Source organism: Belonocnema kinseyi, chromosome 2 (genome assembly GCF_010883055.1).
Source record: "Belonocnema kinseyi isolate 2016_QV_RU_SX_M_011 chromosome 2, B_treatae_v1, whole genome shotgun sequence".
NCBI classification, from domain to species: domain Eukaryota; kingdom Metazoa; phylum Arthropoda; class Insecta; order Hymenoptera; family Cynipidae; genus Belonocnema; species Belonocnema kinseyi.
In genome coordinates this window covers 91256935-91282268 of record NC_046658.1, presented here as the reverse complement: position 1 = coordinate 91282268, position 25334 = coordinate 91256935, and the positions used below count along the sequence as shown (strand labels likewise).

Below are 25334 nucleotides of genomic sequence, written 5' to 3'. Positions count from 1 at the left end.
GGGGGGGGAAGTTAGAAGAAGTGGGGTGCAGGGGAAATAAGGGGAAATGTGACTAGGGAGTTTCAACTGGGGAAATGAGAAGAGGGATATTATGGGAGGGGGATGTTTAAAACACTGAACTATCGTCCTGTTAGGCCACGAGAACCTTTTTCCAACTTTTTTGATGACAACTGAACAATTTAGTTGATTTTTTTTTAATTCTTTCTTCCTGCCGGATCGAAAAATCATTGTTGATTGATAATTTACCTTTTTTAGTAGAAATCATTTCATTTTGCTTTTAATTGTAAATTTTTATCTCAACAACAGCAGAAAAGCTTATTTCATTAATTTAGAGTTTTATATGTTTGTTGATGACCTATTACTGGTATTGTCATAAATCCGCACGAAATTCCGGAAAGAATAGCTTTCCCTTGTGAGTAAGTGAATATTTTAATTTAAAAGTATTTCAAACAGTTTCAAATTAAAAAATTGCAACGTTGCGCTTCAAACTAATAACATTAAAAGTTTCTAGTTTGTACAAGTGTGGTATATTGGATATTTTTTGTTCAGTTATAAAATCTTAAACTTTTATTTTGTTTTCTGTTTAGAACTCCAATAGGTTGCCGAATTTAAAATTAATGAGTTTTTTACTCTGATAATTTAAAAAAAATGATAACGTTGAATGTTTTAATTTGAACATTTTCAATTTCTTGTCTCTCAGTTTTAAACTGTTAATTTTAATGGCAACTTTTAAAGTTTAAATTTTTTAAATCTTGAATATATGAATCAGAATTAAAGAATATTAAAGGATTTATTTTTTAATTTTTATGCGTCAAATTATAAGTTATTAGGATCTGGAATATTTAAGAAATTCTAAGGAAGTTTGATTGTTTTATTTTACTGCCAATCCTAAAGAATAAAATTCAATATAAATGTATTTTGGAATGTTCCAGATTTGAAGTGGAAATTTTTATTTTTGATGAAACCTTTTCCTCTCTACATCACCCCCAATTTCTAATGTTATTTGTAATTCTTCGAGTGTTTCTCTTAAAAGTTGTGAGTTTCATTACATTCCTCACCAGGTAATAAAAAGGAACTAGGGCTTCTCAATTTCGTTTCATTGCTATTTTCGACATCCCAATTTCACCTGGTCTGTAATCACATAAGCAGTAGAAACGAAGTTACTTTGATCAATTCCATCATGCCTAATCACGATAAATTAATTATTAGCTAATTCGCTATCTTATTTGGAATACTATAGGTGTTTTTTTTAAATGTCGTGAGTTTCAGTTCATTCGTTTTCCGATCGTAAAGGAACTGCTGTTAATTCACGAATTCATTTTATTGCTATTTTGGACATCCCAATTACAACTGTTCTATAAACACATAAATAGTGGAAACGAAATTACTCTAAGCATTTATTTTAAATTTAGTGAGTTTCAGTACATTCGTTGTCAATAATTAATTAATTAATTAATTAATAATTAATTGACTATGTTATTTGTAATACTTTAGGTGCTTGTATTAAATTTTGTAAGTTTGAGTAGGGTGGGCCGGAGCACGTTTTCTCACGGGATACGTTGTCCCATTGGCCTTATTTAAACAAGTAATAACTAGGGAGTAGCACTAGTCATTTCCAAAACGTGTCGGTATATCCTAACTCTTGGTATATTAAAAGTGTCGCGATTGCAACAGCTGCGCTAACGGAAAATCAAGTTGAATATTTTCTTCTGCGGTAAGTTGTATTTTATTCCATGAATTTTTATGAACTAGAAATTAAGCATATTTTTCAGGCAAAGGGGAACTTTAAATTATCTCAAATGCGTCCTTTTACTTATCACTATTTTGCTCTTTGAGTTTTTACGAACTAGAAATTAAACATATTTTAAACGTGGCGGCCGTGAGCCTGTTTGGAGTGAAAAAATGACCGCGGGGCACGTTGTCACAAATTTCACGGGGCAGCTTGTCACAGCTCCAAAATTTTTTAATAAATTAATATACGATAAAAAAATTGTTCAGAGTTCTTTCACTTCATGAAAGAAAGACTGGCGTATCATAGTCTCAGATATTCCGATTAAAAGTGTATCAATAAGTTGACACATTAAAGCGGAATTCTTGTTGTAGATTAAGAAGAAAATGTTGATTTTCTCGTATTTGAAAAACAAATTTTCTGTGGAAGATTTTACTTCTTTAAATTTCAGCACACTATTCTGTATTAATATTTCACCTAAACAAAGTTTCGGCAATTCTTTTCATGCAATTAAGTTTGATGCCCCGGACACGGGTCATGTTGTCACATGTGACCTTTTGTTATTTATTGTTAATACATAACTATAGTGTCACGATTATCTTAAATTTGATACTATCCAATTGAAGCTGAATGTTCACTTGAATCTTTAGCGTATCACAGTCTTCTTAATTAATAAATGTAAAAAAAGAAAAATCTAACAAAATGTGTGACAACGTGCCCAGGTCTACCCTTCATTCGTTTTCAGTTCATAAAAGAAGTACTGGTAATTCTCAATTTCGATTATTGCTATTTTGGACATACCAATTACAACTGGCCTCTAATCGCATAAACAGGGGAAATGAAGTTACTTTCACCAATTTCACCATGTGGAACCAAGATAAATCCCGAGGCAGGCATTGCATATGGTAATGTCGCGGTGACTCCCCGTGGCAGTGTTAGGGGAATATCTACAAATTCATGATTTGCATTTCATCGTCATATAATATAGACTGCAATCATACAGCTAATAAAACTTTTCAGCATCAAACCTTTTTCAAAGACAATTCTCAGAGTTATAAACTTTTGGCTCAATAAATCTAAATATTTTCTAGACTAACTATTGCATTGCAAGAAGCGCCAGTTGGAATTACGTAACCCGAAATTATGAGAAGTTTATCATTAGATTAGGTGCGGCTTGCTACCGAATATTGTACATAGTTTCCATATTATTCAGACATGCATTTCCATGCTTACCTTTAACGGCGTTAAGTTTGTTCCCGACCATCTGCTTCGCTACGAAAGCCGCCATCTTGGTGCCTTCTGGTTCTACCTTGGTTTAAATCTGGAAAATAAGAAACAAATATGGAGTTAGAAAGTGGCGTTTATCCCAGAAGGGTGAAGGAATAAAGTTTTTTTATGTTAGTAGGATATATCTTATAATAATAAAGGCATTTTTTATCTTGTGAAAAAGAACATACTAGCACATTTTCAGAGTTCATAGCCGAAAATAAAATTAAAACAAGTGCAGCAGCGTGTTTTTTCACGAATTTAAAAAAATAAATTCTTTCAAATAAAATTATTAAAGGCATCATATTATCAAGATTTCAAATCAAAATATGTTAGATTTAAAAAAAATGTATTTTCAAACAATAGTTGGATTTATGTTCAATCAGTTGCATCTGCTATAAAATTAATAAATTTTCGAGCATATCAGACGAATTTCAAACAGCAAACTTGAATTGTTACCAAATTTTTCAATTTTGAGACTAGAAAGATCCATTTTCGAACTGAAGAGAGAAATTACCAACAACAAGTTTGAATTTTTAAGAAAGAAAAGTTTTTCAGGAAAAAAAAGTTTAAATAAATTGTTGAATTTTTAAGACAAAATGACAAAAATTTCTGCAAAACTGTTGAATTTTCAACCCGAAAATAAAAATCTTCTGCAAAACAGTTAAATTTTCCACTAAAGAAATTATTTTCTCCAAAAAAGACGACTTTTTAACAAAATACATGAATTTTAAACCAAATAGTTCAATTTTAAACAAAAATAGATGAATTCTTAACAAGATATGTAGTTGATATTTCGACCACTTAACTTTTTTAGCTTCTAATGAACAACAGTTGAATTCAATAAAAAGGCGCATTTTTTGTAAATACATTTTCCACAAACAGTGCAATTTGCAACTGAGAAGTTAAATTTTTTACCAAAAGTATGAATTTTTAAACAAAATAAATGACTTTTCAACCATATAATTCTACTTTCAATCGTGTTAGAGAAATTATTTGGGAAAAATGTATAAGTTAATATTTCAACCATAAAAAATCAACAATAGTTAAACTTAATAATAAAAGACGAATTTTGAACAAAATAGTTGAATTATCTAAATAAAGAGTTAAATAAAGAGTTGAATTGTTTCTCACGCAAATACATTTTTAACAAAAGATAATTTTCCGACAAATCGTTGAATCTCCGCCTTAAAAAGATTAATTTTTAATTTAAAATATTAATTTTTGAGAAAAACTCGGACAGTTAAATTTTCAGTTCAAAAAATTAAGTTAAAAAAAGCAAATTTTAAACAAAATAGTAAAATTTTAAACCTAAAATTTAATAGTTGACATGTCATCCAAAAATATATTTTAACTGAAGATCAAACAAAGTTAAGTTTATTCAGAAAAAAAAGAAATTTTATTGAAAGTAGTAAAATCCTTGACCAGAACACGTCAACAATCAACGCAGTTAAACGTGCAAGCATAAGAGACGATTTTCTACTAAAAAGGATTTAACTTTTAGCCAAAAACGATGCATTTTTTAATAAAAGAGTTCATTTTTAATGAAGTATACATTCTCATCGTGACACTCCCGCTGCGCGCATGATTTTTGACAGACATTTGTAAACAGGTTTTGTTAAATCTTTTTTTTCGTAATTTTCGTTGTTTTTTGACAATTTTTTATTTTTTTCATGTTCAGTGTTATTTTTCACGAATAAAACAAAAAGTACGCGTCTTATCAAGAAGTGATTGGTAACGAAATTGTAGATCTTTTTGGGATAATCTGTTGATTTTTTCGAGGATTATCATGTTTACGAACAGGCGGCCGGACGAACCATTGGACAGATAGACAGACGCCATCGTAAAAACTTGATTTTCGGATTTAGGAGGTCTTGAAACATTGAGATCCGTTGAAAAACTGTGGTGTCAGATCTCGGACAATTCTAATACTCTCTCAATCATAAATGATGAGAATGTAAAAAAATGAATTAAATAGGTCGAATTTCCTACCCAAAAGTTTAAATTTCAACCCGAAATTATGAATGTAAAAAAAGCCAAAACCAGAACTGATGAATTTTGAACAAAAAATATAACAGTAGCTTTTTCTATTTACAAAAATGAACTTTCTAGCAAAAGATGGGGTTCAAAGCTAAAAAATACGCAGTTCCGAACAAGCAGTTGAATTTTTGAGAAGCCAAGATGACTTTACACACAACAGTTGAATTTCCTAGAACAAACATTAAGTTTTTAACCAACAATAGTAGAATATAAATCACAAAAAGTGAATTCTGACAAAAAATAATAATAGCCTTTTCAGTTAAAAATAATTAGCTTTTAACTAAAAATAATTCGATTTTCTTGTTCATGCTAATTGCTTCAGTTCGTATTTGAGAGAAAAATTAGAAGAAGGGAAAGTTTCTTAAAGACAGGCAAAAGAGTTAAATCGGGAAAATAGTTTGAAGCATGTAGTTTTCATGCAATTTGGACTGTACATTTTAAAAATTTTCAGCGGCAAGCCCTTTACAGTATTGTTCCCTTTTGCTCAACAAAAAAATTTAATTACACTTTTATTTCTGCTTGTTTTATCTGCACTATTTCAAAAAGTGTTAGTAAAAACCAAAGATATTATAAACCAACTACTTTGCCCCTGCAATCTTCACCCGTCGAACAAGTCCACCAAATAGCCGATACTAAGTCGGCAAATACTAAATACTTAAAAATATAAAATACAAATTTTATATCGAGAATTTTGATTTATTATTTTCAATTAATGAATCATTTATTTGAATAAATTTTGCATCAAGAAAATATGTAGATGCATAGCATTTACTTCTAAATTGAATTAAAATGTAATTGTATCGTAATAAATATTTTTAGCTGGCATCTTTTATTGAAAAAATTAGTCATTTTGCAATTAAAATTTACTGTCTATGAGTAATATTATTTTCTTGTTTTGAAAACAAAGCGGTAGAAATTCGACTAAATGAAACTATACGTTTCAAGACATTAGAAGTTTTAATTGATAAACATATTTAGTTGAAATTTAAAATAATTAATTTTTAAAATAAATATGATCCAACAGTGTTCTCGCATGTATAATTAGCGATTTGGAGTTTTTAGATGTAGAGTTAAATGTTATAGGAATACCGCCTCCCTCACAATTATTAATTTAAGTAAACAATAATTCGTAAATTTCTATGTTTATGTAATTAATTATGAATTAAATAAATTATAATGAAACGATAAAATTAAATAAAAAAATTATTTTTTATTTAATTTTTTATATAATATTTTATAGATATTTACGTATATTACTATGTGTGTAAATTATGTCCCGATTTTTTAAATTAAGAACCCCATAATTTCAAAATTGAAAAAATTTATTTTTGAATTTTGCTCGAGTGGTTGATGAGAATATATAAATATTTTGCCTTACATTTCTCAAGTTAAACTAAAAGGGTATGAATTAAATAAATTATAATGAAACGATAAGATTATATAAGAAAATTATTTTTTATTTAATTTTTTATATAATATTTTAAAGAAATTTATGTATATTACTATGTATGTAAATTATATCCCGATTTTTTAAATTGAGAAGCCCATAATTTCAAAATTGAAAAAATTTATTTTTGAATTTTACTCGAGTGGTTGATCAGAATATATAAATATTTTGCCTTACATTTCTCAATTTAAACTAAAAGGTTATGAATTAAATAAATTATAATGAAACGATAAAATTATATAATAAAATTATTTTTTATTTAATTTTTTATATAATATTTTATAGAAATTTATGTATATTACTATGTATGTAAATTATATCCCGATTTTTTAAATTGAGAACCCCATAATTTCAAAATTGAACAAATTTATTTTTGAATTTAGCTCGAGTGGTTGATCAGAATATATAAATATTTTGCCTTACATTTCTCAATTTAAACTAAAAGGTCATAAATTATTGGAAAGTTTCAAAAACATTCATCTCTTAATTGTTACTTTGTAATAAAATAATCCGTAAATTAACTATTTATTGTCGCGGGCACATACTTACCGTGCGCTGTACCCGTGGCTCGTAAGTTTGAGCGCGCCAGGGGCGCGCGTCTTTTGATTCCCGCGATTCGCGCTCAGATATTTATTCTTTGCATTTAGAATGCTTGAATAAAACTTTATCAAAAATATCTATTTAGATTGCAGTATTTATATGCGTGTTCATATTCTGAATTTTTTGCTTAAATAAGTATACTTAAAGACTAAGTTTCTCAAATCTCTGTAGGCTTTGAGGTACACAATATTATCGTGACACTCGCGCTGAGCACTCGTTTTCTGACAGACAGTTGTAAATTTATATTTTCTGGGCCACCTTAAAATAAACTTAAAAAATACAATCCTTTTTTTAGACATTTTTCTCTATCTCGCGTTGTTATGATAATAATAGGATTTTGGTTTTCATATTATTATTTATACATGTATAAAGCAAAATATCCTACAAGTCTTCTTTCAGATTTCTCACGTATCTTGCGTCTTTTAGCGTGATATTGGAATTTTCGATTATCTGCATATATTACTTACGATAAAACAAAATTACGATTCCTATTGAAAAGTGGTTTAAAGAAATTTTGTAGGATTTTTCAAAACCAATGTTGTGGTGTCAAATTTCGGGCAATTCTAATACTTTCTGCATCATAAATAATAAGAATGTAATAAATTAATACAAATTTGTATCACTTTTTGGGCGAATAATTTTTTTCAATCAATTTGTTTTTGTACCTTTTGTTGTTTTTCCGCAAATTTTTCATTTTTATTTTTAATACCATTTTTATGATCAAAACCAAAACCACGTGTCATGTCAAAAAGTAATTCATAACAAATTTGTAGCTCTTTTTGGGTTAAATAATTTTTGTTAAATCATTTTTTTCGTAACTTCTTTCATTTTTTCACAAAGTCTTTTTTTATATTTTCAATGTTATTTTTCGCGAATAAAACACAACGTACGCCTCCTACCAAGAAGTGATTATTAACGAATTTGTAGATCTTTTTTGAGATCACAATTTTTGTTGATTTATCTTCTTTTGTATCCTGCATAGTTTGACCACAAAATGGGATTTTTCATATCTCATTATTTTTTGTGCAATAAAAATTAGAATTTTGAACTTTACAAGAAAATCCAAAAAGTTTGTATGATAATCTTGTAGGGCTTTTAAAAAGTAATGCTTTTCTTTACTATTTTTCATATCGTACGTTATTTGGCATATAATTTTGATTTTCGATTGATATTAAAAATTTGGAAAATGCTATAACTCTGAGAATTTTTTTTATAAAAAAAAAGTCATCAAGATAAATTGTTTGGCCTTCTGAGTACTATTAATAGCCGTAAATGAAAATTCAAAGTATAATAAAATGGTCCCAAAATTTGTATTTTTATCCAGAAGGGCTGTTAACGAACTCGTCCTTTCTTTTTGGACTTGTCGGACCTTTCTTTTCTTATCCTTTCTAAATCATAAATGATGAGGATGAGAAAAATTAGAGACCCATTAATTTTTGTTAATAATTTCAGTTTTTAAATTATTTGAATTCTTCAAAGTAAATCGCTGTTACTTTTCTCTGCAATATTGATATTTTATCCAATATAAATAAAATTGAAAATTAATTTTCTTAAGTATAGTCTCAATATACTTGTTCTCTATCATTCTTTTAATTGTTGTAATTTCGTTTTCTGAGTCTTGCCGATTTTTCGTTGTGTATTTTTATGCTAATTAAATTTTAAACTATACATTATAAGGATAATTTCATTAAATACAAAAATCAAAACTTAAAGGGGTCGTCAGTAAACTGCATTACCAATTCCTTCTTGGTAGAAAGTCTAGTATTATATTTGTGGTTCGGAATTCAACGCGTTTGGTTTAAAATTTTAGTATTCAGTTGCAAATTTTATTATTCTGTGAAAAATGAAACTATTTTGTTAAAAAGTCATCTTGTTTCGTTAAGAATTCAGAAGCATGGTTAAAAGTTGAACTACTTTGTAAAAAATTATTCTTTTGGTTTTAGATTCACCTCTTTGGTCGAAAATTTAACTATTCTATTTTTAGAAAATTAATCTTCTGCAGATAAAAAGTCATTTTTAGGCTGAACTCTTTTGTTAAAAATGTAACTATTTTGTTGAAGATTCGTTTTTTTTAATAAGAATTAATTTTTTTTAACTAATAAGGTAAACATTTCATTTTTGATTTCAATTGATATTTTTATTAAAAATTAATATTTTCTAGTTTAAAATTTCTCCTCCCGACTTTAAGATTCAAAAATTTTGTAAAGAATTAATATATTTTGTTGAAAGCTCGTCTTATTTTGATAGATCATTAATACAATGCTGGAAAATTCATTTCTTTGATTAAAAAGTTGAAAATTAATCTTTTTTTTAACATGTAACAATTTTCTTGACATTTTGGGTTTCTTGTTTTGTTCAAAATTAATTTTTTAATTGAAAATTTGCAATTTTACATTTTTGTTCGAAATTTATACTTTATAAATTTAAAATTTAATTCTTTTTTAGCTGATGTGTACAATGTGAAAATTACTTCCTAACTTATGAAAAAAAAAATGAATCACGATTTTTAAACCCTTAAAAACCCTAATTGGATAGTTTTTCTTTGTTATCGCAAACTTAAACCAAATTCACTTGAAGAAATAAATAAAATCAAAAATTTTTTCAATCCTTGGTGGGAATTTTTTTAGAAGTACGAAAAAGTATAACTATTTTTACAGGAAAACACCAATAAATATAATAAATTTTTAAATACTAAGAAATCCAGGTGACCGTTTTAATCAAGAAAACAAATTTCCGGTCATTTCCTGGCTTTCCTTCCATTTTTTGTAATAGCCTTCGTTGCTGAGATGCACCCCTAAACGCCTTATATTTATTTAGAATTTTTTTTTATTCTTCGATTCTTGAATTATTTTTATAAACTATTTGGATTACTTTGAAGTTGTGAATTCTGATGAGCATAAGAATTGCAAGTGGTAAAGTTCTCTCAAACTTTTAAAATTAAATTTTAATTTGCAAGCCACAGTCTAGTTACTGGTTTTTATAATTTATAATTTGTAAATTATAAGGAAAAAGATTATACGTTTCAAATAATCAAGAAACAAAAACAAACAAAAAAAACAGAATTTTAATATAATTTTGATAAATAATTAAATGAGTAGTGAAAACCTTAAATTTTTTCTCGGAATTAAATGTAAATTGTCAATTCGACACGACAGAGAAGTGTAAATATTACTTCAGTCATACCTTAATTATGCGAAAAAATAATAAAATATTTTAAGATTTAAAAATACATGTAGGATAAATTTATACAGTGAAGTATTCGAACCTTCAATTCACTATTTTTATAAACATTATATATTTTTAAATAATGTTTGAAATTTCGCTACAATTCTAAAATATGACAAGAATTTTTTAAACTTATTTTTTATAGTATTTCGGACATTTCTCTTTTAAAAGAAACCATATGATGAATTAATTTAACTTTTTCATTTAATTAAATTCTGAATTAATTAAAAATTTATTTACTTTTTAAATTTATGTGCTATCTCGAAAGTGTCCCTTTTTAAAAAAGGAACCGTAAAAGAAATTAATTAATTTTAACATAATAATAAATATAATAATCTTAGGCCCTCATTAATTTTAAAATTTTCCGCGTGAATAGACAGCCCCGAGTCAGCTATAGATATGGCTGGCGAAGGCAAGCGCGAGAATCGAAAAACAGAAAATCACCGGCTCTTTCGGCTTGGCTTTCTCCTTGGCCCCACCCCTCCCGTAGACTTAGGCAAAGGACGCGGTTGCCATAGAAACATCGAAAAGTTGAAGAGGGCAGCACCTCGAGGCATGCAAAAATGTAGTTAGATATATATATCGTTCTCCCACTCCGACCTCCCGTGCCGCATCTATGCTTATAATATCTTTGATAAAAACAATGTCAAAAGACAGAAAGTTCGCACATACTGCAATGTAGCACTGCAAGCACCATAAAGTTAAAAACCATAAATAAGCTCTTCACAAATTCCTATAGCCAGATATGACGAACCGTCTGGATATAAACGTCAAATGACGAACGAGGAGTATCACAGGAGGGATAGGATAAACTTTTTTCTTCGTGCGAGAAATGAAATATGTCACCCGAGGGAAAATATCGTCCTTAATCCACCTCCCAGGAAAGTATTTTAATCTCTTCTTCTCAACCAAGTAGCGTCTACAAAGTTACGATCCACATAGAAAAGTTAACTTAATCGCTTGATGCAATTCATCTACGAATTTTTAAATTTATTTTTACTCTCTAGGAGACTTATGAAAGGTGGCTGATATTAAAATGCTCTAAAAAATGACAGAGATCTTATAAGTTTTATGGTAGAGAAGATTTTAGATGCAACAGAGGATCTAAACTGGTTCACATACTTTCTTAGAGTAGATCAATAAAAGAAAAAAAAATTCTCAAAACAAAAATTGCTCAACCGGCTATTATTTTTAATTTAAAATTTATTGCTTGTTGATTTTATTTTTGCAATGGCTTCAAAATGCATCGTGAAAATCCAATTCAATCAAAGAAAACCTCTTAGGACTCTGAAGTAGTACTGCTAACAGTAGAAATAGCATTATTAGTCAGACTGTATGTACTGTAATCTTTGATATAACCCAGAGGATCTGAAATGATTCACATACCTTTCTAGAGCAGATCAATAAATAAATAAAATTATCATCTTATTTGAACACACCCACTAGCCTAATTTGTACCTTTTTAGTCAAATAAATTTTAAAAATAAATTTGTTATGGGATATGGGTTTTGTCTTCCTTATTGATTGTTTGCTGCTTTTATGTTCTCAGTGTTTTGAAAATTCATGTATTAAATTCTCGACACTCAAATCAATTATAATTTTTCAGATTCCGAATAAACTACTTTTCCACATCATTGAAATCTCGATTTTTATTATTCTTTTTTTTCTGTCCAACCCTAATGTACGTTTTGAATTTCATAGACTAACAATTGAAAAATATTGAAATGTACCGAAAAATTATTTTAAATAAGAAAACCGCTTCGAATTTCCAAGGGAGTATTTCTGACAGTAAAAAAAGCATTCTAAGTCAGACTGTAAACCCGTAATAACAGATTTTTTATATATTTTTCGCGATTATAGTTCACTGTTTTTGATAAACATATATTTTCAAAATATTGTAGGCATATATGTAAAAGGAGACATTCTATGGTGACCACTCAAACTTTAAAAAAAAATCAAGACAATTTCCCGTCTTGCTAAAAAGTTGCATTTTTAGAAAGCATTTGACCTTTGAAATTGGAAAGATGAATTTTCAAAGAAAAAATTTATTTACACCCAAAAGATAAGAATTTTTAACAAAAACGATGAATTTTTAACTAGACAGTTAAATTTTTAAACTACGAAGGTAAATTATCAACCAAGTGATTGACTTTTTAGATAAAAAGATTAAACTTCAGCCAGCAAAAGTTGCATCTTGAACTAAATAGTTGAATTTTCGAGCCAAAAAGACGAACCTTTTAAACAAAATTGAATTTTTGACCAAGAAAGATACATTTCCTTTGAACAAAGTTGACTTTTATACCAACATACTAATATTTAAATTTGTTAGCAAATGTTTCAGAATTTTTATTCAAAAAAGAGGGATTCTGATCTAAAAATATAGTAGCAGCCTTTTCAATTCAAAGGAATTAACTTTGAACCAAGGAACATGATTTTCTACTCAAACATTTGAATTTTCAACAACTAAATAATTAAATTTTCGAAAGATTAGTAGAATCTTCGAGCAAGAAACAGGAATTATAGAGCCAAAAAATTATAGTAAACATTTCATATAAAAAGAATTAACTTTTAAATAAAAAAGATGATCTTATAGCCAAATAGTTGAATTTTCAACAAAATAATATTTTCAACCAAATAGTAGAATTTTTAACCAAAATAGAATAATTTTGTGCAAAAAAAGGAATTTCTAATAAAAAAGATGACTTTTTAATTAAATAATCGATTTTTTAACCACAAAGGATAAATTCTAATCAAAAATATAATTGTGATCCTTTGAATTTAACTATTAACGTTCAACCAATAACAGTTGGATTTTTGTATTACATTTTATCAATTTAGTTCTCATTCAAGTGTAAAAAAAACTAGAAAAAGTCTGTAAGTTATAAACCCACAGGGAAAATTCCCACAAGTTAAGGGCTAATGTCACTTAGAATTATTGAAATCCTTGAAAATCCGATAAAATCCGTTAGAAACTCTTAAAATTACTCTGGAAGCTTTTAAAAATACCGTAAAACCTTATAACTTTTACCAAACTCTTTCAAATGTTTCGAAATGCTATAAAATTCTTTAAAACCTCATAAAATTTAAAAAATTCTTTTTGAATCTATATTTGCATTTTTTTCATCGAGATATTATATGCAGATTTTTTATTGTCGACGGGAAATCATACTCTAACTTGTCCTTTATTTGGTCAAATTAAACTCTTATGTCGCTGTAATGACCGGAACTGGGTAAATTTTATTTTTGAAAACAAAATATAAAGAACATAAAGCTATGAAATTATTTCAGTTTAAATAAGTTGTTTTTCGATAAGCCATTTTTCAATTTAATTGCGAAACATTTAGAATATCCCTAAATTATAACTTTATTGCGCCAGCAATTAGTGATTAATTATAGTATTAAATTAAGATCACCTATGTTATTGAAGAAAATTTAGTATTTAAACGATTCATTAACATAAGCTTTAAGTTTTCAACTATAAAGTATAAAATGATAAAACCAATTGTACGGTTCCTTTAATTTTATTCCTTAAGCATAATTACTCAACTTCACTGGTATGGGCCTGTAAAAATTTGTCTTTTACCAATGTGATCTAAGAACCACTGAATGAATTTAATCAAAACCAGTGATAGCCCGCGACTGAATCCCACATTATTAGAAGTACGCTTCTCTTCACGAGTTTAGCTTGGGGAGAGGAAAACTGCAGAAAACCACCACCCGAGTTCAACAGGTTTTTCAAAACACACATTTGAGGTGTCAAACCTCCCGCTCGACGTTGGTAAAACTGAGAACAATTCCACACCCATTTCTTCAAAGAGCGAGCGAATATTTATTGCAAAAGAAAAAGAAATCCGAAAATTCTCAGCTATTAAAAACATTCCCGGCCTTTCTCGGTACTCAAAATTCCAGCCTAATTCTTAGTTTTCCCGACCAGTGGCCGTCACCCTTATTTTAATAAGAATACATTGTTTTAAATATTATATTGAAGTGTATCAAAGAAAAAAGTTTATGTGGAAAATTTATTGTGTTACAGGAAGCGACAAACAAACTCATAAGTCTGGGATTGTCTGATGATGTTGGGCCGGAAGATCAATAACCAAAGGCACTGGTTAGAAGAGAGGCTGGGAATACGACGACGATGGGCGTCGAGACGTCTGGGCGCCTAGCCTCTTCGATGAACCGACATGATTTGCCAACTACACGTTCGACCATAACCACTAAAGAACTACCCCATAATAGTTAAATTGGACTTTGTGTGTCGAGTGCGCTTTTTAAATTAGGATGCTTTCCTCGAAAGGAAAATATAAAAATATCCATTATCAAATTCTCGAAAATATTTAGACAAATGCATCCACAATTTTTAATTATTATTTCATATTTGAGGCTTATTCGTGAATTTTTGGCAAATTCGAACGACTTCGTATTAAATTTTATTGAATGCTAATTATACATGACTCTCGTGGAATGTATATAATTCTACGGATCTTCAGTGCATTCATTTAATTTCTAGGTAAGATTCAATTTATCTTATAGCTTTATCAACGAAAAAATAATTTAATTAAAATCAAGCATATGTGAACAAATACTAAACATGAACCAATTCTGATAAGATCATGAAATTCCAATTGCTTTTAGTCTTACTTTTATAACTTTAAAGAAAATTATATAATTTTAATTTAAAATTATATTTTTTTCAGCGCAATTCTGAAAGAGTTTAATTTTTAAAACTCTGAAACAAACGTTTTTTGTTTGCTTCAAAAGCTCAAATTAGAAAATCTTTTGTTTAAAATTTCCTTAATTTTTCATGTTTTGAGTTTCTAATTGTACGGTGTCGTATTTCCAAACGCAACTGTTAAAACTTTAGAACAATTTCATTATTGAATCTTTTAAAACTGCACAATTTCACGTGTAAAGCCTTGAAAGTCAATCAATTTTAAGATTTAAATATTCTGAATGGTTTGGTTTCAATTATAGTCAGCTACATATTAATTAGTTTTAGTTTTAAATATTCTGAATTCTTTTGTATCAATTTTCAACATGCAGAATCTCCTGTCAATTTAAATTCTCTGAAATCGTAGAATATAAAATGGTAAGACTTTATAGTTACGTAAGTTTAATTTTAAAGGTCTTGTAATGAAATTTTTATTAAATAATTTAGAATTAGGTACATCCAGAATAAATACAATACAATGTCAGTTCATGAATGTAACTTCCCAAATCTAAATTCACTTCAAATTAAAAATATTTTATTTAAAAATGTTTTAAATATTGAACACTTCAAACTCAACTTTAAACAAACAATTTCGAATTGAGAATCATAAAATTGTACAATTTCAATTATTGGAGTCATATGCTGCAATCTTGTTAAGTTTTATCATTATTTTTGATTGTCAATGTAATAATATTAAGATTGTTTAATTTCTATTTGAAGATTTAAGCATGTTAATCCTTTAAAATTGAAAAATATTCGATTCGTAGATTTCAAGAAGGAAATTCTAAAGGTGCGAAAATTTAAAAAAATAAAATTAGAAATTAAAAAATGGTGTTGCTTGAAATGAAAGAAGATGAAAATTACCCAATTTGAAATGCATACCTCCGTAATTGAATAATTTCTTTTATTTTAAATTTTTACAATTTTAGATTTCTGAATTTTCATTTTTAATGCTACGTTTTCAATTTTTCCCGTTTATGAGTTTTAATTTTGCATTTGAAATTAAAATCATTGAATTTTCCAAGGAATCATGCTCTATTTAAAACTTTTCAATTTTCTAACGATTTAAATTTATTTAAAATAATTAAAAATGTTTAGGGCTTGAATATAAAAAAGTTTTAATATCACAATTTTGGAGACTGATATTTTTTCAGGTTTAAATGAAGTTCGGATTCATTTAAGTTTCAAACTTTATAAGAAGAAATTTATATATTTTTAATGCTTGCGAGTTTAAATGACTTATAACGTTAATAATCAGAAACAATATTATTTCGATTCTTTTGTATTGTAAAATTATCCAATTTTGAAAATTCTAATCTGAAAATATTTCAATTTTTAATATTTTGAAATTGTCCTATTTTTTAAATTCGAATGTTAAATCGTTTAATTTCAAGATTCTTCAATTTCAAATAACATTATTCAATTTTAAATTAAAAATTACACAATTTCAACTCCTTTATAATAAAATTGTTAAATTTGTACATTTTAGTCTAAAGTTTTCCCATTTTAAGAGTTTTTTGTTAAAAAATATTCCAATTTCTCACACACTTTCATTTTCAAACGATTTACTTTTAAACGCTTTTATTTAGAAATGAAACCAGTTCAATACCTTTGCAATCCATTAAAAATATTACCCTTTTTTTAAAACTTTATCCAATCTGAAATAGTATGAACTGAAACGTTTTTAATTCAGAAGGTTTCAATTTATTTGAAAACTTTGGAAGTTTTCAATTTGAAATGATTAATTGTTATTTTTAAATTGCAAAATCTAATATTTGAAATTTTTTAAATTATAAATTGTTAAATGCTTAATATTGTAATTTTGAGGAATATATTATATAGTCTAATCGGTACATACATGGGTGGGCAATTATTATCCGCGTAAACTATTCAAAAAGACAATTATTGGCCACAATATCAGAATGTCAAATAACTCATTTCTTTGCACATAGTTTTAATATTTTTACAAACTATGTATATAAATTTTGTTCCCTTTCTCTCATGAATGGTGAATGGAAATCATGTCAGAAACAGTTTTTGGCACTGGTCAATCATTATACTATCACTTTAATAATTAAACTATGATATTTTGAATTTGTATAAAATTTATTATTTATCTGTGTATTTCGAATTTCGATCAACGCCCATAGTACTTTTTACAGATTGTTGAACAGAAAAAATCCTTAAGTGGCGAATTATTGCACCTATTATTAACCTTGTATAATCCACTCACAAAAATTTCTGGTTAAATCAATCAGAATTATGGTTTCACATCCCCCTACTAATTTTTCTGTTTAAAGGAATCAGAATCCTTATTGTGTTACTTATGTAAGAATTTCCGGTTAATTTCATCAGTACTCTGGTTATTCTCACCCGTATTCTGGATAGTCTGTCCAGAAAAAATGGGAAGGGCATATTTAACAAGAATTCTGGTTAATTTAACCAGCCATTTTTCTGAACGTCGAATTTTGAAAACGAAACTGAGTTTCCGAAAAGTAATTTTTGAAAAGGCATCAGAAATTTGAGACTGGAGAGAGCTTTCTGGATATAGATCAATAGAATTCTCTTACTGACGTCTGTAACATAATTCAAACCTGGGGCAAAGCATTGGATTGCGGCCAGAAATTCTATACGACGTTGTGGAAAAGGATGGCTTTTGAGAGTGTTACTGGAATGAAAGGGAACTGAGTCCAATCGGTATAGAACTCCAAAGGATGCTTGAAAGAGCCATCTAGAAGGAAATCCCAAGACCTCTGTTTTCGTTCGGCTTCGGTGAAAGCCTCTGGGCTGAATCATTTCCTTATGCATTCTATGCCAACATTAAACAAAGAGTCTGAGATTCACTTTTCTTATAGACTTAAAGGTCGAAGAAAATTGTCGTTTAATATTCCTTCTATGAAATTTCAATAATACCTAAAGAACATCTCTAGTATCATTATGCTCCTCATTTTCTGAAAAAGATTTCAGTAAACTAGTCAGGTTTATTTAGGAGCTAGCGGCTTGAAATAATCAATTATTTAAAAAATCGATTTATTATTGGCATGAATTATCATTATTTCGAGATACATTATCATAATTTGTTAAATCATAGATTTCCTCTTTTTTACATCGCCTTCTTATCCTAGAATTCATTGACTTCGATTAAGGCTATCTTTTTATAAAATAGATGTTTTTCAGTTACTTTGAAAAAAAGGTTAAACTGAAATTTATTTTTAATAAAAAAAACACTTTCAATATTATACGTAAAATTGGTTAGGGGTCATCCATTATTTACGTAACTAATTTTTTTGCCCTCTAATTTTTCCCTATGAACAAGTCATAGCAAATTGGTTTGCAACCCTTGCCAATGTTTTGTAATTTTTTAAAAATATTTTCAGTCAGTACCAAATAATTAGAAGTTGATTAAATATAAACATGGATAATTAAAACAATATGAAACACACAACAAAGAACCTACACTTTCCACGAAAATTAAAATAAATAACTAGCTGTCTTTTAGCAAAAAAATATTAAAGAAAAGCTTAATTTAAACATTTTTTTTCCGTTACTAGCGTACGACTTTAATTGTTTAAGATTGCTTTTGACTTTTTATAAATTCTTCAGCAAACTAAGCGTCACCTTTTAAAAAAATGTAAAGGTAAACTTACAAAAGTTTCTACAACTTTGTGTGTAATATTGATTTTACATATTGTGAAAAAAAATTTTTTGTATGGATAATTTTTTAATATGAATTGAAATCGTTTAGGCTTTTCAAATCTTTGAAAATATCTTATTATATTTAAAAAATCTTTTCAAAGATTTAGAATCCTTTAAAATGCCTCGCGTCTTGTGAATAAATTCTTTGCAATTTCAGTAACATATTACAAAATCTCTTGAAACCTCTTGAAACCACTTGAACTTACATAAAATCTACTGAAGAAAAATAACCTCAAATCTTGCAAATGCTTTCAAATTCCATAATTCAGTGAGATGAAATCTAATGATATTCCTGATAATAAAATTTCTAAAAATTATTGAAATATTCGAAATCTGAACCTGTAAAAATATTTCAAAACCTTACAAGTCTTATAAAATCGTTCGGGATCTTCCGAAATTCTATAAAATTCTATAAAACCTCATGAAATTGTTTTAAATCCCTCAAAATTATTAAAATCCGCGTTAAATCTTCGAAATCTTATAAATTCTTTGAAACCTTTAAAAATCCCTTAACATTTTGTTAAGCTCTCGAAAATTGCTTCAAATCTTTTTAATTTTGCTAAGATTTTTTAAATCCTTTGAAATTTCTTCGAACTTTTTGAACCAATTAAAATTCCTAGAAATGATTTAAAATATTCTCAAATCTTTAAAATTGTTAAAAATCTTTTTCATTTTTTTAAAATATCTAGAACTCTTTTTAAATCTTTTAGTTAAAATATTATAAAATCCCTATAAATCTTTTAAAGATCCTAAGACTTTTAAAATCTGCCATTTTTTCAAAATTGTTGCAAGAACCTTCACCTATCTTTAAATCTTTAAAATCCAATAAATGCTTCAATTCTCATGAATAAATTATTGGGTGTGTTATTAAAATATTATAAAATTCTGTAAAAAAAGTAAAATCTGATAATGTTTCTTAAAATTCCTTGAAATATTTGATCTTCTATGAAAACGTTACAGATGCTGAAAAATTCATTGAAACACCTTATTTAAATCGTTATAAATTCTTTAGAACTACTAAAAGCCTATTAAATCTAAAAAAATGTCGCGAAATCTCTTAATTTTCTTACAAAATCCTTTAAAATATTTTTAAATCTTGTAAATCGTCTGAAATCCATTGGAATCTTTTAAAAGATTTTGGCTTAACCCTCTAACCTTGAAAACTTTTGCATGATTCTGCGGGTGGTAGTGATTTAAAAAATTATGAAAAAATGTTTTTTTATGGGCCCTTATTGAAATCGAATATGATTGAAAAGGTATAATGAGATCTTCTAGGGCATAAAATATGAGATAAAATAAACGAAAAATGGTTGGAAAAATAGGTTAACAGTTTTATCTTGAGTTCTGTGAAAAAGTAGCGCTGTAGTTAATGATGAGGAAAGCGGTAAAATCCGTTTGAGCGTGTTTAATTTAGATCTGGGTCAGTACCAAAAAGGCAGAGACCTTTTACATTTGTTACGGCCCTGCAAGTGCAATCGACCAGTTATCCATATGAGACAGAGATAAAGTTCGCGTTTGGCAAACTTTTCGGCCGAGTAAATACTTCGGCCTGGGTTCTGGAGCTAAGCCTTAGAATTTTTCAAACTGTCCCAAGCAGAAGGTGGCTGGATGGATTCATCTGACCTAAATCTATTCAGGCACTTTCAAGGAAGTTTAGCATTGCCAGCAGCTTCAACACGACAGCGTTCAATATCATCACTTTTAGTTTCAGAAAATGCAAGCTTGGAACTACCAGCAATCCTCTTTAACATGCAAAGAAGTATTGACTTTTTAGAAGACCAAAAATGTTAAAAATAATCAATTTAATTCCCTATCGATTTTTACAATTTAAGATCAGACTAAATAAATGCGTAAGAAATTTTACAGGGGGTTTAATATTAGGGCTTGGATTAACTTCAGAGATAAAAAATGGTGTCAATATTGGCATAATTTTGTTTAATGGTAACAAAACAGCGGCATGCGATGCAGTGATCGTAGCACAAATATTTTCGACGAGTCTAACCACTTCGATAGAAAAATAGAAAATACCGCTGAGGAGTAGAATGGGTATCAAATAAATTTACTTCTTCATAGAGTGAGGCTTTTATCTGGAAATATAGTAATGGGCACGTTCGATATTTTCAGGCTTATGTTTCTGTCGTCAATGGGGGAGCTTACCACTCACCAGAGTACAGGATCTGTTCAGGTCCGAGTCTTGCGAAAATTTTAATTTAATAAATCAAAAATAGCTTTCTTTATTCAAACTGTAATTTAAACTTCATATTTAATTTAAAAAATAATGTAAAAGATGAAGTCATTTACTTTGAAGAGAAAAAATTTAATACTTTAATTACTGGTTACTTTTTCTTTTGTCGTTCTGAATTTTACAAACATAACATTATTGTATACTGAAAAAATTCAAAGTACGTATTTTGATAACACTTTTTCTTTTTACACAATAGTACAGTTTTTAACTAATAAAGATAGTTTTTGTACCAAATATGACATAGTTCAATTTTCAACCAAAATGATGAGTTTTTGAAAAAAAGAAGATTAAGTTTCTACTCGAAACGCAAGTTTTTCAACATTACATAAATTTCCAACTAAATATTAAAAGCTATAATTAACAAAGATTGATTTTTTACTAAAAGGAAACGAACCTTTAAAATAATTGTTGATTTTTCAAATAATAAAATAAATTTTGAAGTAAAAATGGAATAGTGAAATTTTCTGATAAAAAGTCCAATTTCCAACAATATAAACAATTTTCATCAAAACAAGTGCTTTTTAATGAAAAACGAAAACATTTGCAATCGAAAATGAAATAATCAAATTTTCTATTAGAAAGAATTAGTTAAAAAAAATTACTTTTTAACAAAATTTTATAACGTTGAAACAAAAAAAGTAAATTTTCAATGAAAAATTGAATAGTCCAAATGCCAACGAAAAATATTTCAATGCTGAATAAAAAACAGTTGATTGAAAAAATTCAAATAATAGTGTAGTTGATATACTAAGCAACAAATATTTTAATATTAAATTAGAAACAGCTGATGTTAAGCAAAAAAGATGAATTTGAATTGAAATACTTAATTTTTAAGTTCAAAAATTAATTTCCACCAACAAACAAAATTTTCGATAAAATAGAAAAATTTGAATCAAAAGAAACGAATTTGCAACTAAAAATAATTTTTCACCAAAAATCAAATAGTTCACTTTTCAGTTCAAAAAAATAATGTTGAATCAAGAAAAAGGAGATACTTTAATTGAACGAGATACTTACATTTTTGACTTAAAATAATTAATTTTGAACCAAAAGGATAGATTTTTAACAAGAAGATTAATTTTGTACTAAAAAGTAGAGTTGTTAACTAAAAAATTAATTTAAAAAATGTATATTTTTACTAAATTAGATAAATTTTGAAACAAGGAAATTAATTTTTAACCAAATTAAATAAATTTGCAAACAAGAAGAATAATGATCTAAAAAGTAAGGTCAATTTAAAAAAAAACTATAGCTGAATTTTCAATTAAAAAGATCAATTTTCTAAAAAGGAAAACGAATTTTTAAAAAATTAGTAGTGTTTTCAACAGAAAAATTATTTTTCTACCAAGAAATTAATTCTTAAGCATGAGGATTGGTTTTCCACGAAAAGAGATGAATTTTCAATACAATGCATGAATTTTTTCCTAAATGGTTCATTTTAAAACTGAAGGAGGTGAATTTTCAACCTAAAATGGAAAAGCCAAATTTTCAGTTTATCGATTTTCATTGAACGAGACTAATTTTGTTAACGTATTTTATATTGAATCAAAGAGATGAATCTTCAGTAGTAGTTAATATTGCAAGAAAACATATTTTAAATGAAAAGCCGTTGACTTTAACGGAAAAGGAAGAATTTTAAAACAAAGACAAAAACTTCAACCGATAAAATTGTATTCAAAAACAGTTGAAGTCAACAAGAAGAAAAGGAAGAAGACGATTTTTCTCCGAAACATTTGGTTTTTTAATTTCAAAATAGGTTTTTTTTTAGTTTCCGCTATGCGAAAATAGAAAACTAATAAAAAAGCGTACTTTTAAATGTCCTTTCAGTAAAAAATAATGTCGTGTTTGTAAAATTGAGAAGTACGCAAGAAAAACTGACTATACTTTAAATATAACATTTTTTCTCTTTAAACTAAATGACTTCGTCTTTTACTTTATTTTTCAAATAAACTATGAACATTAATTAATTGTTTGTGTATCGCGCACTCTGGAGTGGTAAACTCTCCCATAGTTCAATCGATATATCTCGAAGACACGAACAATTAAATCAAATACAAGACTATTATATTCCCAATTTAAAGAAAGTTTACCCTGACCAAACAAGGTTCACAATATATGTTGAAAAACTTGTAATGGGTATTACTAAACCATAAAAGGTCATGAAAGGTTGTTCAATATATCAGTTGGTGCATCTTGAACACGCGAAAAATGCATATTATACTGTCCTATTGTATTTCCAGTATTAAGCAAGTTTTCCTCATATAAAAAAATGAACACTTCAATCTAAAAAATTATAAATATTTATTGCTATGTTATGCGAGGTCTCGAGAGGTTGTTCAATGAGTCACTTGATGCTTCTCGAAGACGCAAACAAACATATCAGATATATCATATCAAACATATAAAAGAAACTCTTTTAAGAAATGGAATGGAGTTTTAAAAAATTGCTATTAAAATTGAATAAACAAAATAACCTTTAGTGAATTGCAATGCCTTTTCTTAATCTGAAATCTTATTTCAAATGTAAGTTTTGCGTCGAACGGTAAGGAAATAATTTAATTGTAAGGAACCAAGTTTAAACACTGAAGCGTGTTTCAAGGCACTTGAAGAGCTCGTTAGAGGGAATAGTCCAGATACCTTTTGAGTCCTTGATCCGCGCTCTAATTAAATAGAATAAAGGGAAGAGATTCTACGCTTTACGTGCAGATAAAGCCATTGAGGGGTGCTGGAACAAGAGTTTGAAGTTACGGAAGGTGTTGCGGACGAATGATGGCAAAGGTCCCGACTCGGATTCCCATTTTCAGCATAATATCCTTAAATCTAGCCCCTCTCAACAATCAAAAGTGTTTCAATTAGCTCCTGATTTCAGTCAATTAATCTTCTCTATAACAAGCTTGTACCATTTAGGCTTCAAACGGAAAGTTTCATCTCTCAAGAACAGTTGCTTTACAATTGACAAATTAAATCCTTGATGATTATAAATACTTGGGTTTAATTGCTCAGTCACTATATTGTCAGTCCTGGTAATATGTGAAAATTAAAATAATGTTTAATCGAACGTTCCACCTAATTTTTTGTGTTTTGAAGATTAAAATGTTTACCATCACCTGGATAAAGATCCTTTAAGACATGTACAGACTACACAGCCCAAAATAATTTCAAAACAGGAGAAAAATGGTGATTTTTAGAAAAATGAAAGAACAATAGGGGAATAAATTTTTGTAAATATAATTAAATAATCGGTACTATATTGAGTACAATATAAAACACTTACGATTTCAAAACCAGATATACTGCATTATAAACGTAAAAAGATTTTCTAAAAGAAGAGATCAATTTTTAGAAAAATAATTGAGTTTAGAATACCGTTAAATTTTAATTCAAAAAAAATTATATATATGTATGTATAAATTTGAAACCAATGTTAATTTTTAACCAGGAAAGATGTATTTTCAACCATGTAGTTGAACTTTTAACGAATTATTTAATTTTCGACTCACAAAAATAAAATTTTAAGCAAATTATCGAGTATTCTAACAAAAAAGAATAAACTTTAACCAAAAACCAAATAGTTCAATTTTAAAGCCAAAAGACAAATTTTTTGGAAAAGGCTTAAATTTTTAACTAGAAAAATGTTTAGTTTAAGAAAAAGTTTGTTTTTAACACAGAATGGTGAATTCTCTACCGAAATTACTATTCTTTAATCCAAAGGAACGAATTTTCTATCAAAAATAATTCAATGTTCGAAAAAAAAAAATTATCAACAGAATAATTAACTTTTGAATTTCTATAAAACGAATTCATTTTTGAGGAAGCACTTCAGCGAAATGGTTGAATTTTTAATAAAAAAATAACTTTTTATAGAATAATATTATAAAATAATTTTTCAGCTAAGAAAAAAACGGACAAAAATTGAACAAAAGAGTTGAATATTTAAACGAAGAGTTAATCAACTTAGAAAAAAATACATTTTTATTAATGTGGTTTGACTGGTAACCAAAAAAGTTTTACATTGTACATAAAAACATTTGATGTAAATCAAAAAAGGTATTTTTTCAAAAATTAAAAAAGACGATCTTCAACCAGAAAAAAAATATTCTTAACAAAAAGAAGAAGAATTTGAAACGATAAATATATGAGTAATTATTAGAACCAAAAGCTAAGAGTTTTCAAAAAATAGATGCATTTTGAATTACAATACGTTTTTTCACAAAAACAGATAAATTTTTAGCAAAAGAGTTAAGTTTTCCAGGTAAAAAGACGAACATTTCAGAAAAACTTTTGACTTCAAAATTTCAAACTATATATTTTCGAAAAGTTTCGTTTTCATTCAAGAAAGATGAATTTGCAACTGAATAGTTGAATTTGCAATTAA

General features: G+C 27.6%; 1 protein-coding gene across 1 annotated transcript in view; it reads right to left on the bottom strand.

Moving 5' to 3' along the window:
- The window catches only part of LOC117168452 (complexin), a 792783-nt gene that overhangs the window by 404769 nt on the left and 362680 nt on the right, over positions 1 to 25334 (bottom strand). The window contains exon 2 of the mRNA XM_033354110.1: positions 2963 to 3050. Within this exon, the coding sequence (XP_033210001.1) occupies positions 2963 to 3017 (55 nt within the window). The 5' untranslated portion in view covers positions 3018 to 3050. The remainder of the gene's footprint in view (positions 1 to 2962; positions 3051 to 25334) is intronic.